Raw genomic sequence first — 17,333 nt, forward strand, 5'->3', positions numbered from 1 at the left:
GCTCCGGGCACAAGGCAAGCGAATGCTGCTATTACTGTGTCTATCCGGTGGAGTCCTCTTCCAGGCACTCTGCTCCACAGAAAACCTAACCTCTTATTTCTTCACCCCCTCAACCACCCCACGGGAGCCCATTCCAGCCGCCAAAGGCAGGAGCAGCACAGGTGGGCGGGGCGGCCTGAGTGAGAACGCAGCAAGGGGTGGGGCCAAGCGTGGGCATTGCTGCGCCTGCGTGCGAAAAGAGGGGGCGTGGCCCAAGCTCCGGGCCGGAAGCGGGAGGCTGCCGGGGCGGGCCCTCTGGCTTCCCCTTTCCGGCTGGTCCCCATGGAGGCGCTGGGGAAGCTGAAGCAGTTCGATGCCTATCCCAAGACTCTGGAGGACTTCCGGGTCAAGACCTGCGGGGGCGCCACGGGTAGGGCGTGGCGGGGTCGGGGTCGCGGGGAGTGGGGTGTCCTGGAGGTTGGCCGGGGCGCTTGGAACCTGTCCGGCCTGCCGGGGGCAGAGGGAGAGGGACAGAGGCCATTCTGACCCTCGCTCCCTGCCCTGCAGTGACCATTGTCAGTGGCCTTCTTATGCTACTATTGTTCCTGTCAGAGCTGCAGTATTACCTCACCACAGAGGTAAGGGGCGGGGCCTAGTAGGTGGGCGGGGCTTGGCATTATAGTGGTAGGAGCTTATGGAATGGGGCAAGAGAGGGTTGAGGTGAAATCTTACTAAGGTAGTCCTGCCCCAGGTGCATCCTGAACTCTACGTGGACAAGTCACGGGGGGATAAACTGAAGATCAACATCAATGTGCTCTTTCCGCACATGCCTTGTGCTTGTGAGTACCTCACCATGGGTGGGAATGGCAAGCCCCAAGGTTCTCAGATGGCTTCCAGGTTCACAGCTCCAGCCTTAGGTTCTGGACTGGACTCCAGGAGAGCCTCCTTCCCCTAGTCCACTGCCGCCCCAAAACAAGCTCAGCGTCCCCTTACTCTCCAAAACCCTTACCCTTAGGACACAGCCCTTTACCCTGACCTCCTGCTTCCAGATCTGAGCATCGATGCCATGGATGTGGCTGGGGAGCAGCAGCTGGATGTGGAGCACAACCTGTTCAAAAAACGGCTTGATAAGGATGGCTTTCCCGTGAGCTCAGAGGCAGAGCGTCATGGTAACTTGGGGGGAAGAGGCCAGATCTCAAATCCCAGAGCTGGACATGCCCAAGCCCTACCTTCTGGCAAGTGGGCTGTGACTGACTCAGTGATACGTGAAGCATCTAGGACCCAGAGGAGTCAAGTGGCTTTCCAAGGGTCCCCCAGCTATTAAGAGTCAGGGTGGGCTGAAATGCTGGCTTTTTAGCCTCTGTGTATTGAGGAGAGTACTCTACGTGGCTGTCATTCTAAGGTCCCGAATCCCTGCCTATTGTGGTTTAGTAACAGAAGTCGGAGGATGAGTCCTATGTGCCTTGGCGGAACTCCTGTAGGTGGACCCAGGCTTCTCTGGCTGTCTACTTCCCTGTCCCACAGACTGACTTCAGCCCATAATGCTCTTCCCTCTTGGAATGCAGGAAGGCTTAAGTTTAAGTCTTTGTCCTTGAATTAGATTGCCTGAGTTCAGATGTAGCTTTGTCTTTTGCAGTCCGTGCCCTTGGCTCTTAAAATGGTGATAAACAGTTGTACCTACCACATGGAATTGCAGGATCAAATGAAGTAATACATGTATAATGCCTAGTTCAGAGTGTTGTTCACTTTTAGCTTCCTTTCTTTTCTCTGTGTCCTCCCAGTGCCTCCATTAACTCAGTTTCCCTCCATAACAAAACCTTCCTGAAAGCTCTGATTTTTTCACACCTTAGAGATTGCTTTGTTGGTCAGCTTTATCATTTGTTCATTCAAATGTTGAACACCAGTAAAACAAATAGAATTTGCTTTAGGATTGGATATGGAGTCAAGGTCGATTCCAAGGCTTTGGTCTGAGTGAGTGAATGATTTAATGACCAGAGAAGGAAGAGGACTTTTGTGTATGGGTGGGGGAATATATATATCTCCACTACTGTGTAACAAGTAGCCCCAAAAGTTAGTGATTTAATTTAACAAACATTTGTTTTTGTCAGTTTCTGTGGGTCAGGAATTTGGGAGCAGCTTGGTTGGGTTGTTCTGACCATTGCAGTTGGCAACATGGAGGTCACTGGAAACTGAATAGAATAGTTTTGATACTGTTGGGGATGAAAATCTAATTACAGAGCAGAAAAGGAAATGGAGACATCAAGTATAGATAACCCTTCCGGGAGTTTAGCTGTAAGAGAAAGCAGAAAAGTGGGGTGGGGACTGGAAGAGAGTGCATGTGGGTTGGTTGGTTTGGTGTTGAGATTTAGCCAGGTCCTGTTGCTTCTGTCTTTTTAGTGGAGATTGAAAGCAAGGTCATTAGCTGAGAGTGGAGAAAGGGGAAGGGATTTTGGAAGCCTAAGGAGAGAGGAAAAGATATAAATTAGTCATCTCAGAGAATGGAAGAGTGAAAGGCATTAGTGAAAGGAAGTAGGATTGCCAGGCAGTCTTAAGGGAGGCACAGGAAGAAGTAGGCACAGAGAGTTGAACTCAGCTGGAAGGTGGGTTTTGATATTCTTATACAATGAGGGGAGAGAGGAACAAGTGACTTGTGCTTGTGTGCAAGAGAAGAATTACAGCAGCGGACTAGAGATTTTTTTTCCAGCTTTGTGGCTGTGTACTTGGAATGTAGCATCATGTAAGTTCATGATGATTTACATACATATATATTGTAAGATGATTACCGTAGTAGGGTAACAGCCATTACCTCACAGTTACCTTTTTTGTATATGAGGTGAGAACATTTAAGATCTACTCTTAGCAACTTTCAAGTTTACAACATCATTAACTATAGTCCCCATGCTGTTAGATCCCCAGAACTTATTCATCTTATAAGTGAAAGTCTGTGCCCTTTGACCAACATTTCCCCATTTTCCCTACCCCTGAACCCCTGGCAGCCAACAATCTACTGTCTTTCTATGAATTTGTTATTTTTAGATTATATGTAAATGAGACCATAACAGTATTTGTCTTTCTCTGTCTCACTTATTTCACTTAATATAATATCCTCAGGTTCATCCATGTTGTTGAAAATGGTAGGATATTCTTCTTTTTAATGGCTGAATAATATTCCAATATATACACATACAGAGCTTCCCAGGTGGCCCAATGGTAAAGAATCCACCTGCCAATACAAGAGACACAAGAGACACAGGTTCGATCCTTCAGTCAGAAAGATCCCCTAGAGGAAGCAATGGCAACCACTCCATTGTCCTTGCCTGGAAAATTCTGTGAACAGAGGAGCTTGGTGGGCTACAGTCCATGGAGTCACAAAGAGTTGGACGTGACTGAATGACTAAGCACACACACCCACGTATACATATACATAATATATATTGGTTTGGGCAAAAACTTTGTTCAGGTTTCTCCATAAGATGTTCAGAATATATAATATTCCAATATATTCCTATATATATATTGGAACATTACATATATATACCATATATATGTATATAGCTCTGTATGTGTATAAGTATGTGTGTGTGTATATATATATGCATACACACACTTACAGAGAGGTGCACAAGTCACAGTTTATTTATCCATTCATTTGTTGATTGACTCATGTTGTTTTCACGTCTTGATTATTGTGGATAGTACTACAGTAAACATGGGCTACAGATATCTCTTCAAGATGGTGATTTCTTTCTTTCTTTTTTGTATATATACCTAGAGATGGGGATTGCTGGGACATCTGGCAATTCTATTTTTAATTTTTTGAAGGACTTCCATATTGTTTTCCATAATCAGATCAGATCAGTCGCTCAGTCGTGTCCGACTCTTTGCAACCCCATGAATCGCAGCACGCCAGGCCTCCCTGTCCATCACCAACTCCCGGAGTTCACTCAGACTCACGTCCATCGAGTCAGTGATGCCATCCAGCCATCTCATCCTCTGGCGTCCCCTTCTCCTCCTGCCCCCAATCCCTCCCAGCATCAGAGTCTTTTCCAGTGAGTCAACTCTTCGCATGAGGTGGCCAAAGTACTGGAGTTTCAGCTTCAGCATCATTCCTTCCAAAGAAATCCCAGGGCTGATCTCCTTCAGAATGGACTGGTTGGATCTCCTTGCAGTCCAAGGGACTCTCAAGAGTCTTCTCCAACACCACAGTTCAAAAGCATCAATTCTTCGGCGCTCAGCCTTCTTCACAGTCCAACTCTCACATCCATACGTGACCACTGGAAAAACCATAGCCTTGACTAGACGGACCTTTGTTGGCAAAGTAATGTCTCTGCTTTTTAATATGCTATCTAGCTTGGTCATAACTTTCCTTCCAAGGAGTAAGCGTCTTTTAATTTCATGGCTGCAGTCACCATCTGCAGTGATTTTGGAGCCCAGAAAAATAGTCTGACACTGTTTCCACTGTTTCCCCATCTATTTCCCATGAAGTGGTGGGACCGGATGCCATAATGGCTATACCAATTTGCACTCCCACTAACAGTGCACAAGGGTTCCCTTTTCTCTGCTTTGTCGACAATGTTATTTTATTTTTTGTTTTTGTTTTTTCCAATAATAGCCATTCTAACAGATGTGAGGTGATACCTAGTGGTTTTGATTTGCATTTCCCCGATGATGAGTAACGTTGAGCACCTTTTTGTGTCCCTGTTGACCATCTGTATGTCTTCTTTTGAAAAATGTTTATTCAACTCCTTTGCCCATTTTTAATTGGACAAATTGGGTTTTTTGCTATTGAGTTATATCAGTTCCTCCAATGTTTTTGATATCCCTTATCAGAGATATCTTTTGTAAATATTTCCTTTGTTCCATAGGTTGCCCTTTCATTTTGTTAATAGTTTGTTTGCTGTGCAGAAGCTGTTTCTTTTGATGTAGTAGCACTTATTTCTTTTTGCTTTTGTTGCTTGTGCTTTTCGTGTTGTATCCAAAAAATCATTGCCAAGACCAGTATCAAGGAGTTCTTTCCCTATGTTTTCTTCCTAGGAGTTTTGCAGTATCAAGTTTTACATTTAAGTCTTTAATCCATTTTGAGTTAATTTTTGCAAGTGGTGTAAAATAGGGGTGTGATTTCCTTCTTTTGCATTGAATATCTGTTTTTTCCAGCACCATTTAATAAGGAGGTAGTTCATTACCCATTTGAACCATAGAACTTAAATAAAGAGGGAAGTGAGAGTATGAAGGGGTGATATTGGTAACAAAGAATCGGTGGCTTCTGGGTACCAGAGAGAGTGAGCTGGGAAAAGAAGATAAGATTTAAGATTGGGATTATGACATTGAATTCTGGAAGGTTTGTGACCACTGGTAGTAACTGAGTATGGAAATGGCTGGTTGAGGATGGTTGACAAAAATAAAAAGATTACTGGAGGACTAGAAGTCAGGGTTCTGAATATTGAAACCGCCAGTTACAGTGAGGTAGTTAAAGGCGGGGAGCCAGGTGCAGAGAGAGCAGTCTGAGAGGCACCAGGGCGAGGGGTTAGGGGCTTACACTTGGGGTTCAGCGCTGAACTCTGCCGCTTACAGTGTTGCATTGGCAAAATCACTTTTCACTCTGAGCCTCAGCACCTTCTCAGTACTGTGGGGGTAGTAACCTCCACCTTCACAGAGTCGTGTGGGGTTGAAAAGAGACTGTGTAAAGTACAGCGACCTGTATTCAGCTAATCTTTGGTATTCACTTTATTGTTTTATTGCTATTACCTTTTATTAAAAGAAATACAACATGTGTGGAAATGCTTAGTGTCTGACACATACATAGTATGCATTATGTAAATATTAGGTATTACAATGTTTATTATTCCTAAGCCACAGGCCAGAGGGCCCATGCAAGGGTTGTGCTGTGCCTAGTCACTTAGCCATGTCTGACTCTTTGTCATCCCACGGACTATAGCCCTCTAGGCTCCTCTGTCCATGTGGATTCTCTAGGCAATAATACTGAAGTGGGTTGCCATGCCCTCCTCCAGGGGATCTGCCTAACCCAGGCATCAAACCCAGGTCTCCCTCATTGCAGGCAGATTCTTTACTGTCTAAGCCACCAGGGAAGTCCATGCGAGGGTTAGGGGTAGCGATTTCACTGCGCCTGCCCCTGGCTCATGGCCCTGCCTCTTGCCTTCCCCTTAGAGCTCGGGAAAGTCGAGGTGAAGGTGTTTGACCCTGATTCCCTGGACCCTGATCGCTGTGAGAGCTGCTATGGTGCTGAGATGGAAGACATCAAGTGAGCCAGGGTCAGGGGGTCAAGCTGGGGGGTGGGGAGCAGGGCTCCCATCAGGTGCTTTTTGTCAGTCATCCCCAGCCTCTGTTGGATGCCGTGTGTGTGTGTGTGTGTGTGTGTGTGTGGTGGTCTTGGCCAAGAATTTAGATGGCATGGGCTATGTGCCCTGATCACTGATCCCAGGTCAGGTGTCAGGCTTAAGAGCTGGGGACGAGGTCAAAGTGATCCTTGTTCTGGCTCAGTGGTAGTCTCTGGAGTCCAGCTGCCTGGGTTCCACCTATGTGTCCTTGGGCCAAACTACATAATCCTTGTGAAGGGGGTGAAAAGGACGCCTTTCTCAGAAGACTTACCTAGGGAATAAATGTATTTTCTATGTACGGCACTGAGATTGGAAGGCTCAGCCCGGGCTCTTAAGCCTTCCTTATGTGGCAGCTGCTGTTTTGTTTCTCAGGCCCTGACCCCTGAGAGACCCCTGGTTCAGCAGGTCTAGGGTAGAGCCTGGGAGTATGCATTTACAATCTTTTTTTTAATTGAGGTAAAATATACGTGACATGAAATGTACCATTTTGACTGTTTTCATATGTGCCTTCTGGTAGTGATAACTACATGCATAGCCCTGTGTGGCCATCACCATGATCCGGTCTAAAACTTCTCATCACCCCAAACAGAATGGGAGTATGTATGTTTCAACAGCCCTGCTGCCGCTGAGGAAACATACCTGGAGGACGCTGGATGATCAAAGATGAGGCTGGGGGAGGCTTTGTTAGTGGGCGGCACTGCCTTGTTTCCCAAGGTGCCAGCACTTTTCGGGTGCCTCTCTGACGCTCCCCCCACACCTCCCCTCTTCAGGTGCTGTAACTCCTGTGAGGACGTGCGGGAGGCATATCGCCGTCGAGGCTGGGCCTTCAAGAACCCGGACACCATTGAGCAGTGCCGGCGGGAGGGCTTCAGCCAGAAAATGCAGGAGCAGAAGAACGAAGGCTGCCAGGTGTACGGCTTCCTGGAGGTCAACAAGGTACAGGAGGACCCGAGGCGGGACAGGCCAGCTGGGCTGTGGGTGGGCCCCAGTCCACTGTGACTCGAGGGCACACTTGCCCTCAGGGGACAAAGGACAAAGGGAAAGGAGGAAACGCTGGAGGATGAGCGGGCATCTCCCCCCAGGTGGCCGGAAACTTCCACTTTGCCCCCGGGAAGAGCTTCCAGCAGTCCCACGTGCACGGTAAGCGCCCCAGAGCAGCCGGCACACCTGGGGAGTTGGAGGGCCCCTTCCCCTGCCTGATGCACTTCTGTCTTGGCCCAGAGCAGAGCCTCGTCTCAGGGCAGTGGTTTGGTAAACGGTTAAGGGCACACGCCAAGGAGCCAGACTGGCTTCAGAGTTCAGTCTTAGACCTTCCAGGTTATCTGCAACTTTGGGAAAGTTCCTTTACTTTTTTAGCTTCAGTTTCCTCCTTTCTAAAGTGGTGATGATAGTACTTATCTCCTACGCTGTTTGGGCAGGTTTAAGATGACAGCAGGGAACCTGGCGTGTGGTAGGTACTTGTTCCAGTGGCAGCCCCAGCGTCAAGTAACCCGCGTGTGAGACTTTGACGGAAGCAGAGCCGGTTTGGAACCCAGGTTCTGCCGCTCTCAGGCTGTGTTGAATTGGGACATATTGAGCTCTACTTGGTTTCTTCTTCTGTAAAATGGGCCTGAAATAGTACTTGCCTTACAGTGTTGTTCACAAGGATGAATAAATGGAGATTTATTCTCATTCCTTTTTTCATTCATTCATTCACTAGATGCTTAGTAATCACCTATCGTGATTGTCTTGTCATGTGCTAGTCCAGGTGCTAAGGATACAGCAGCAATCCAAACAAAATCCCTGCCCTCAGAACATTCTAGTAAAGAAAGAGACAGTCAACAAGTACATATAAAGATATGGTATATCAAGAATGTATTTAAGCAACTCAAACCCAATAAAGCCAGGATAAGAATGATTGACGTGAGAGGCTTGGGTGAGATGGTATGTGTGTGTGCTGTTCCATGGAGGATGTCAGGGAAGACTGATGGGTAACATCTGAGTGAAGATCTGAAGTGAGTACAGGGCCTGGCCATGTGGATGACTGTGGGGAAGTGTTTCAAATAGAATGAGTGAGTGAAGTCACTCAGTCGTGTTTGACTCTTTGTGACCCCATGGACTGTAGCCCATCAGGCTCCTCCATCCATGGAATTTTCTAGGCAAGAGTACTGGAGTGGGTTGCCATTTCCTTCTCAAATAGAATAGCGAATGCAAATCCCTAGAATAGCGAATGCAGGAATGCGCTTGGTGAACTCAGGGTGCAGGGAGGAAGTTAGGGTGACTGGAGCACGGTGAGCTGAGCTGCATGGTTAGGAAATAAGGTGAGGGAGGTAACAGGGCCCTGTCGTGTAGGGCCCGGGAGGGCATTGCAGGGACTTGGGCTTTTACTTTGCGTGAGATGGGAGGGCGTTGTAGGGCTCTGAGGAAGTTTCATGTGATCTGACTTAACTTTGACTTAACTCTGACAGGCAGCATTTTGCTTCGTTAAGGAGACTGGTGGGTTGTGGGTGAGGGGGCAGAGTGGGCAAGAGAGGCCAGTTAGGAGGCTGTCGCAGTGATCAGTCAAGGCACCCGATTTTGGGGGCTGGGCTGGAGTGGGGGTGGAGGTGGTGAGAAGTGACCGTGGATATTTCAAAGGTAGAGCTGAGAGGGGTTGCCAACAGATGAGAAGGTGAGGAAAAGAGGAGTAAAGATGACTCTGTAGGATGAAGTTACTATTTAGTGAGAAGGGGAGGCTTAGAGGAACAGGTTTAGACGGTTGGAGTGAGAACATGAAGCCGCCTTTGATATTTTCAGACCAATGGGATATCACCCCAGATGTCAAGTAAGCAATTGGCCACTCCAAGTCTGGAGTTCAGGAGAGAGGTCTGGCCTAGGGATACACATGTTGGAGTCATCTGTGTGTTTAAAACCATGAGACTGGATGAGTCACCTTTCAGATGGAGGTGAGGGTAGATGTAGAGGAGGAGAGTTCAGGGGTCTAAGCGCCGGGCCCCCGAAATTAGAGGACAGAAGGAAGCAGCAGCGGAGACACTGGGGAGGTGAGAGTGTGACCCGGAGAGTGATATCCTGAAAGCTAAGGGGCGGATGTGTCTCCAGAACTCTGTCGGGTGCTTCTGGATGTCAGGTAGAATGACCGTGGTGTGTCTAATGCGGCAGTGGTCATTGTGACCCGAACAGAGTAGTTTGGGCCGGGAAGCACCCACTGCGTGGTTCAGGAGGGCGTGTGAGAGGAGCTGCAGGCGGTGAACAGAGGCAGCCCTTGTGGGGCTTGCTCTCAAGGGGAAGGGGAGAGGGGCCCGTCGCTGGAGAGAATGGAAGTCAGGCGGGAGTTTTGTAAGACGTGTGGTATAGCCATGTGTCAACATGCTGTCGGAAATTGCCTAGTGGAGAGAACAGAAGTGATGCCCTGTAGCCGAGAGGGACATTTGCTGGAGTGAAGTCCTTGAGAAGGAAAAGGAAGACAATGTAATGCCTTAGAGGTGTAGAAAGTCCCAATTTGGCAACAGGAGGGAAGGCGGACCTGCATAGGTACAGGTCAGTTGGCAGCAGAGTGACATGGAAATCATCAGGAGTTGTGACAGGGCCATTGTCTAAGACAGTGTGACAGCGAGTGGCCAAAACTCTCGGGCGCCAGTGTGAGAGAACTGACTGGTGGTTCTGTGTGGGTTTCCAGGCGATTCAAACAAATGGGGATGGAAGGTGGTGCAGTGCCATGAGCTGCAGACCTGAGATTTTTAGGGAAAATCAAGGGAAATGAAGTGATCTAGAAATGGCATTGAGGAGCAAGGAGGACCTCTGTTAGGCCAGGAAGGAGGACAGGTGTGGGAGAGAAGGAGTCACTGCTTGGGGGCTGCAAGGGCAAGCCAGGCTGTGGCCAAAGTGTGAGCAGGAGGGAGGTGTGGAGGTTGGAGATGTTGGGGTTTTGCTGATGAGTAACAGGGCGTGTGGAAGGACCTAGAAGGGATGGGAGTCAGGATTGTACTCGAGGACATACAGAGCCACATGGTGGTAAGAGTCCAGGGAAGAGATGACCCGGCAGTCCTGAGCTGCCTGGTAACAAAGGACAGAAGTAACGGGCTTGGTGAAGATGGCCTCGCTGGTCTTCACAGCGGTCTGCAGGGATGCGCCTGAACGTTGGGGCAGGCAGGTGCATCTGGAGGGGCCAGGGAAGGTGGTCTCACTGGGGTTGTAGGAAGATGATTAATGTGGCTCTGTGGGCATAGGGCCTGTGGGCACTCAGTGAGAGGTGACCCATCTCTGCCTCTCCGTCTGGCTGTTGTCAGAGCAGGGAGCCCAGGGCAAAGGGTCCGCCATACCCTCGAGGGATATTCGAAACACAGAGCTACAGATGCCCAAGGCCAGAGGCTGAACTGAAGGCCTGGAAGCTAGTTTCTGACATCATGTTGATTTAGGGGAGGAGAGGGGAGATTGTAAAGTTTATCTTAGATCCTACCTGGTCTTCAGAGGGCACCAAGGCTCAGAGAGAATACGTGACCTGCCCAAGGTCACACAGCTAGGGAAGTGACCCTCTGGGCTCTAGGTCTTTTGTTCTTCCTAGGCGACCACAGTTCTGCCCAAGCCCCCTTGCACTCTTCTCTGGCCAGGGGAGGGGACTGGGAGGAGGCCTGTTAGCTGAGTCCAGACCCCGCTACTGAGGCAGGAACATCTGGTCCTCCCTTCTACCATGTGTCCAGCTCTGTGGTTCTCACTGTGAAGCTTTGAATCTTTTTTCTCTTCCTCCCTTCTCTCTCCTTCTCTCCCCCATGCTGCAGTACACGCTGTGGAGAGTAAGTGGCCCTACCCCCAGGGAAGCCAAGCCCTCATTTCTGGGGCAGCCTGTCCTCCCAAGAAGAGGGGTGGGTGTGGGTGGGCCTGGGTGGGGGGCCTTCTCTGGCCTGACGGCTGGGTGACTATAACTAGCGGTAAGTGTATCCATTAGCTGGGGTTCCTTGTAGCGGGAGGGATCAGGGTTCAAGGGCAGGAGGAATTTGTTCTGGAGCAGGAGGTGTAGGGTGCCTGCTGGGCTCCCTTTGGTGGCTTGAGGGTGGGAGCAGAGGAGGCCTGGAAAGAATTTAGACCACATTCTTAAGTCCCACCTCGCTTTGGGGTTCAGTGACTGGCCTATCGGCTCTAGTCCTGAAAGACCTGAGTCAATGGGCTTTATCTCCTGAGTTGCAGGGCCTCGGGCCTTGGTGGGAGCAGAGGTCTGGAGTGGTGCCCATGAAGGGCTCCCTGCACATGCGAGGGAAGAAGTGGGCCCTGTAGAGGGCATGAACTCTCACTTCTCATGCAGGCCCACAGCAGGCACTCTGGCTGCCCTCAAGCAGGGCCGGGTTGGTGAGTGATTGAGGGGTGGAAGACGAGCCAGGCAGGTCATGGTCCAGCAGGAGGAGTGGGGAGGCCCGAGCAAGGGTCTGGAGAGCCTGCTCCCCTGCTGACACCTTCTTCCTTCTCTCCTAGTCCACGACCTGCAGAGCTTCGGCCTCGACAACGTACGTACCAGGTGGAAACCATGGAGGGTGGATGGAGGTGGAGGCCTAGTCGCTGCCTTCATTCTCTGTAGAGACATCCTGGGATGGGGGAGCAGATACAGAACAATGAACCACGGTCTGACAGGGTGCAGTGTGAGGATCACTGCTGTGACTTTTGAACTGAGACCTGCATAGGCTGGAGATGGGGGATGAGCTTGGACAAGAGCATCCGGGCAGAGGGAGCCTGGAGTGAGGTCAGGGGGCACTTCTGAGGAAAAACAGGGCTGTGTGGTTGGTTGAGGATGAGCCTGGAGGGCTGACAGGCCATGTGCTATTCAGGGGAGTCTGTGTCTTTCCTGAGCAGTGGGAGGCTGTTGGCCTACTTCAAGCAGGGTCATAATGGAATCAGATTTGCATAGTTTTTAAAAGATCCCTCTAGTGGCTGTTTGACTCAACAGGAGCAGAACAGGGGAGGGAGCTGGGAGATCCGGGGCCCCTTCAGCCTAGGCGACCAAGAGTGTGTGCTGTGATTGTCTCACGTGTGGGTGCAGCCACAACCTCAAACTCTGCAGCCCCATGAGCCCCCAGGACCCTGAGGAAGGAGTTCCTAGGTGGGGGTTGGGAGTGTCTGTCTCAGGCAGGTTCTCCAAGGGAAGACCCATCTCCGCACACCCACTCCCCAGACCCAGGTGCCCCTGTGTGAAAAGCCTTTGAGAGGGTGGGGCCTGTTGGGGCCTCAGGTGCTCGGAGGCCCAGGGCTGGTGTTGCTTGCAGATCAACATGACCCACTACATCCGGCACCTGTCATTTGGGGAGGACTACCCGGGCATTGTGAACCCCCTGGACCACACCAATGTCACGGCACCCCAAGGTACCAGCCCGGGAGGTAGCCCCCAGCGGCCCAAGCCCTGCTCGCACCCACGCCCAGTGCCCTCTTCTCCCCACAGCCTCCATGATGTTTCAGTATTTTGTGAAGGTGGTGCCCACAGTGTACATGAAGGTAGACGGAGAGGTGAGTCCGAGGGGGCCCAGACTTCAGGGCACCCTCTGGTGCCAAGCCCGTGAATTCCTTCAACCTGGGAAGTGACGTCCTGCTCTTACCCCATATGATGGGTGACAGGCTGAGGCTCGGAGGGGGCTGGGTGATTTGCCCCATAGCTAGAGCTCAGGCCCCAGGCTGTCAGATTTCAGAGCACTTTTTCTACTTGCCGTCCACTCCTCCCGTGTACACTGTCCGCCTCTCTGTCCCCCACAGTCTGCCCTGGGCCAGGGGCTAGCCAGGCTGACCCTTCCATGCCCCTCCCTCCTGTCTCTCCTGTGGCCTGTGGAGCCGCATCTCTGCAGACGGGTAGAATGTGTGAGGACTGAGTGGAGAGGATGCCAGGCCTAGCATTGCCCGGGGTTCACGGTGCAGCTTTGAAGAGTTGCTATTCTCCCCAGCTAAGAGGGTCCACCATGCGGAGCTGGGATTGGTAACCCGTAAAGAGCTGGTGACTGGAGGGAAAGCGGGGATGGTCAGGCTGCACGAGGGCGTTGAGGTGGTCCCCGGGCCTTGCGGTGTTTGATTCCAGCACGGGGCCTCGCTTTCTCCTCCACACAGTCAAGGCACTGCCAAACCAGGGCCCGGAACAGCAGGTAGTACTGCGGGGTTGGGAGCCAGGTCACAGACCTGGCCCTGGTCCAGTCTCCCCTCCTGTGCCAGGTGCTGAGGACAAATCAGTTCTCTGTGACTAGACATGAGAAGGTCGCCAACGGGCTGATGGGCGATCAGGGGCTTCCCGGCGTCTTCGTGCTGTACGAGCTCTCGCCCATGATGGTGAAGTTGACAGAGAAGCACAGGTGAGGGCTGGGGAAGGGAGGGGCCTGGGCCTGCAGGGAGCAGGGTGCCTGCTGACCTCCCCTGCCCTTTTGCCAGGTCCTTCACACACTTCCTGACCGGCGTGTGCGCCATCATCGGGGGCATGTTCACAGGTCAGAAGCTGTGGGGTGTGTGTCTGGGGTTGAGGGCGTGGTGGGGAGTGGAAAGCTTGACACCCCCTCCGCCCAATCGGGTTTTGGTTGAGGGAGGAGGGGCACTTGAAGGGCCCCTGGCCAGTCAGGTGACAAGGCCCGGAGGTCAAACCAAGGGCCCACCTGGGCCAGTGCCAGCCTTTGTCTCTCTCCCCAGTGGCCGGACTCATCGACTCTCTCATCTACCACTCAGCTCGAGCCATCCAGAAGAAAATTGATCTAGGGAAGACAACGTAGTTGTCTGTCTCCCCACTCCTCCCCTCTTTTTCCTGTTTCTCTTTGACTTTGGGGTCATTTTCCCAGCCTCTTCTTACCCTACTCCCCCACCCCACCCCATTCAAAGAGGCAGTTGCAGCTCCCGGTTGTTGGTAAATCTATTGATTGTGATATACTCGCTGGTCTCAGTGTGGTTCTTGGGTCTCGCTGGAGTATGGGAACAACCCCTCATTGCAGCCACTTACTGAAGGCAGTCAGGACTAGCAGATCAGAGCAGGTGGCTCTGGGAGCCCCATGTGGACATCCCCAGCTTATTAGGACTTTATTCAAACCAGACTGATGTCCACTCCACAGCCCTGTCATCAGTCCTCCCACTGTGGTCTTCGGGCTTTTTGGGTTCAGCCCCAGGGCTAAGATGGAACTTTCCAGGATGAGTTTCAAGTCACCGGAGGTCCCAAGCTTGTGAGTTTCCGACCCTATTGGTTACGGGTCCTGTGTGCAGGCTGGGACTTGCCCCCCTAGTGGTGGCTAAAGCTGGGGCCCCTCCCTGCCACCCTGGGCACAGTCACCTGATCCTCTCCTGCTTAATGACCCTGCTCCATGCCAAGCCCCTCCTGGCTCCTGGTGTCCAAGGGGGGTCCAGCCAGGTCCTTTGCAATTCCCTGGGTGGACACAGAACTGAAAAACAGGGAGGGAAGGTAGTGGTGCTGCCAGGGCCAGCATTAGACCTTGGCTCTGGGCCTCGTCAGGGCTTTTCATCAGAGCCCTTCAGACGTGTGGGGAACCAGTCGTAAGACCTCACTACTGCACAGCCTAGGGAACCAGGGATTTTAAAAGCTGGGGAGTTTCAGTGTAAGACAGTAGAGGGGGGAGAAACAAAGTAGAGCAATGGCCAGAATACTTCTTGAAGCAGACGGACATGAGACCCAGCTCTGACTTGGCCACTGGCGAGCTGTGACCTTGGACGTGTTATTGATGGGCACTTGTCTATAAATTGTGGATGATGTTGTCAACTTCAGTGAGTCCTGTTTTTTTGGTCACCCAGGAACCATTTCCCCTATTAACAGTATCCTGGGTTTCCTCTGGGCACCTCCCTGCCCACCCCGTCAGCTTGTGTGATTTTTGAGGAGGGTTGATTTCCCACCCTAACCTCCAGGGGAGGGCCTCAGTCAGCATGCCCCATCCCTGCTGGCCCCAGTGACCCAGAACAAGCCAGGCTCCACCAGGACTAGGAAATCTTTCCTCCTGGACGTGAAGATGGGGAGAGTCGGGGTTGCTGCAGCCATCCTATACTTCCAGGGACAGACCATCTTCGTAAATGAGCTTCCCCTGAGAACAGCAGCGCCAGGCTCAGAGGCAGAGAACCAGTCTCAGTGACATTGTCTGAACCCTGTGACCAACAGCGCCTGAAACCCACCACATCCTGGGAATTACCACCGTGGAAGCCACAACAGTCCCTTTTTGCTTCAGCCAGCTTGGGTTGGGATTTCTGTCACTTGGAACCAAGTGTCCTGAGTGACCTGCCTACTCTTACGGTTACAAGTTCATGAAGCACACCGAGGGTTTAGCTGTCATGGAGCAGCAGCAGCCACTGGCAGGGCAGGGGGGCTGCTCAGGGGGCCTGACCCCTCAGTGGCCAGGCCTCCTCAGCAGGGAACCTCCCCTGGGTCCTATTCCTCCTGGCAGTAGGGCCATGTGGGCAGCAGCGCCCCCATCCTGTGTATTAGTCCAGTGACCCCCAACACCCAAGGTCACCCAGGAACACCTCTATTCTCTGCCCCGAGCGTTATTTATTATCTGCCGTGGGTGTGCAGGTAACAAGAGTGGATTCCCTGGAAGGTTTGGGCAGAGGAAACAGGGCAACTCCAGGATGGCTCCTGTTGGTGGGAAGGAGGCCAGAGCTGGCATTACGGGATGAGTGTCCACGGTGAGTTAGGGGCGGTGGAGGGGGCGGAGGATGACCTGGCTGATCTGCCCGGGCATGGTATAAAAGACGAGGAGGAGGAAGACAGTGATCAGTGCCAGCAGCAGCAGCAGCACCAAGATGCGCCAGTACCGGCACCAGATGAAGACGAAGGTCTTCAGCGGGTTCACAAACCAGTTGAAGGAGGTTTTGGGGCGGCTGTCGGGGAGCAGGTGGTGTCAGATGAGGAGGAAACCCTCGCCTGTCTACACCACCGCCACCCCCGCCCCCTACCCCGGATCTGGCCCCGCCTCCTGTGCCCCCACACTCACTTGGGCTTCTCCAAGGGCTCAGGCTCCTTGCGCCCCCTTCCCCACTGGCCGTTTCTCAGCCTCCTCCACAGTCAGCAGCTCAAACTCTGCCTCAACCTTTCCCTGGAAAAGAAGGGACAGAAGCCAAGTTCTTGGGTGGCCTCAGGCCGAACCCTCGACCCTCGACCCCCGACCCTCCCACCCCTCCCACCCCCATTCCTGCCCACCGTGAGGAGGTAGACGTTGCCTCCTGAGTCTGAGAACTCTAAGTCTTCCCACCGGCCTTTCCTCTTCTTCCTCCTCTTCTTGCCGGTCTGAGCCTCCTGCTGTTCCTGCTCCTCGTCCTCCGGCTCCCGCAGCTTCACTACCAGCCACCAGCCCCGCAAGCGGTGGCAGTGAAACAAGTTACACCTGGGTGCGGCCCCGTCCCGGGCCAGCCGCACGGAGCAGAGCTCGGGGCCCCGGGCCCCTCGCACCATGTCCAGTAGCTGCAGCTCCAGGGATCCTGCAAGTCCAGAGCGCTCCGGGTTAGGCAGGAGCAGGTCTGTCTGAGCCAACCTCCTATCCCTGAGAGTGACTCCAAGGAAAGCAGAGCCCAGAGCTAGAAAGTGACTGATGCCTGACCGAATCCCTGGAAGGCAAGGCATGTAGAGTTAGAATGGCAGTCCAGTGGTTAAGACTGCACTCCCAGTGCAGGGGCCCCAGGTCCAATCCCTGGTCAAGGAACTAGATCCCGATGCTGCAACAAAAGTCCCAGGCGTGGCAACTATGACACCTCCCGAAGACACATTTTTTAAGAAGCTAGGATGTAGTGGTCAGGCCACAGCTATGCACCACACACCGCAGCCCAAATGTCAGCGGGTTGTCCTATGGGACAAGGCACAGCAGGGACTAACAGCTGTGGGGCCAGAGTAACCTGAGCTCAGGTCAAATGAGAGGATTGAATTGGAGACTGGGTGGGAATGGAGGTTATGATGCTCAGAGCTGAATAAACTCAATAAATTATTAGGCCAGAAAGCAAAAGTTGGTGACTTGGATCTGAAATCCAGGATTCAGGGTTGGTTAGAGTAGGGAAACCAGGGGCCAAGGGCGGGGCAATGAGGGCAGAAATGGGAGCTAGGATGGA

At 52.1% G+C, this 17,333-nt stretch overlaps 2 protein-coding genes across 3 annotated transcripts in view; one reads left to right on the forward strand and one right to left on the reverse strand.

The window, feature by feature from the left end:
- Nucleotides 1–287: 287 nt before the first annotated feature.
- ERGIC3 (ERGIC and golgi 3) lies at nt 288–14,168 on the forward strand. Of its 2 annotated transcripts, XM_025000470.2 has the most exons (14): nt 288–409; nt 547–617; nt 731–818; nt 1,029–1,148; nt 6,145–6,238; nt 7,085–7,250; nt 7,397–7,454; nt 11,069–11,083; nt 11,757–11,788; nt 12,542–12,638; nt 12,715–12,779; nt 13,470–13,606; nt 13,683–13,738; nt 13,935–14,168. In XM_025000470.2, the coding sequence occupies exons 1-14, from the start codon at nt 322–324 to the stop codon at nt 14,012–14,014; spliced, it is 1,167 nt and encodes a 388-aa protein (XP_024856238.1). In that variant the 5' UTR covers nt 288–321; the 3' UTR covers nt 14,015–14,168.
- Nucleotides 14,169–15,763: 1,595 nt separating this feature from the next.
- The window catches only part of FER1L4 (fer-1 like family member 4), a 48,070-nt gene continuing 46,500 nt past the window's right edge, over nt 15,764–17,333 (reverse strand). The window contains 4 exon segments of the mRNA XM_003586815.6: nt 15,764–16,115; nt 16,229–16,263; nt 16,265–16,330; nt 16,435–16,712. Of these exon segments, the coding sequence (XP_003586863.3) occupies nt 15,926–16,115; nt 16,229–16,263; nt 16,265–16,330; nt 16,435–16,712 (569 nt within the window). The 3' untranslated portion in view covers nt 15,764–15,925.

Source organism: Bos taurus, chromosome 13 (assembly GCF_002263795.3).
Source record: "Bos taurus isolate L1 Dominette 01449 registration number 42190680 breed Hereford chromosome 13, ARS-UCD2.0, whole genome shotgun sequence".
NCBI lineage: Eukaryota > Metazoa > Chordata > Mammalia > Artiodactyla > Bovidae > Bos > Bos taurus.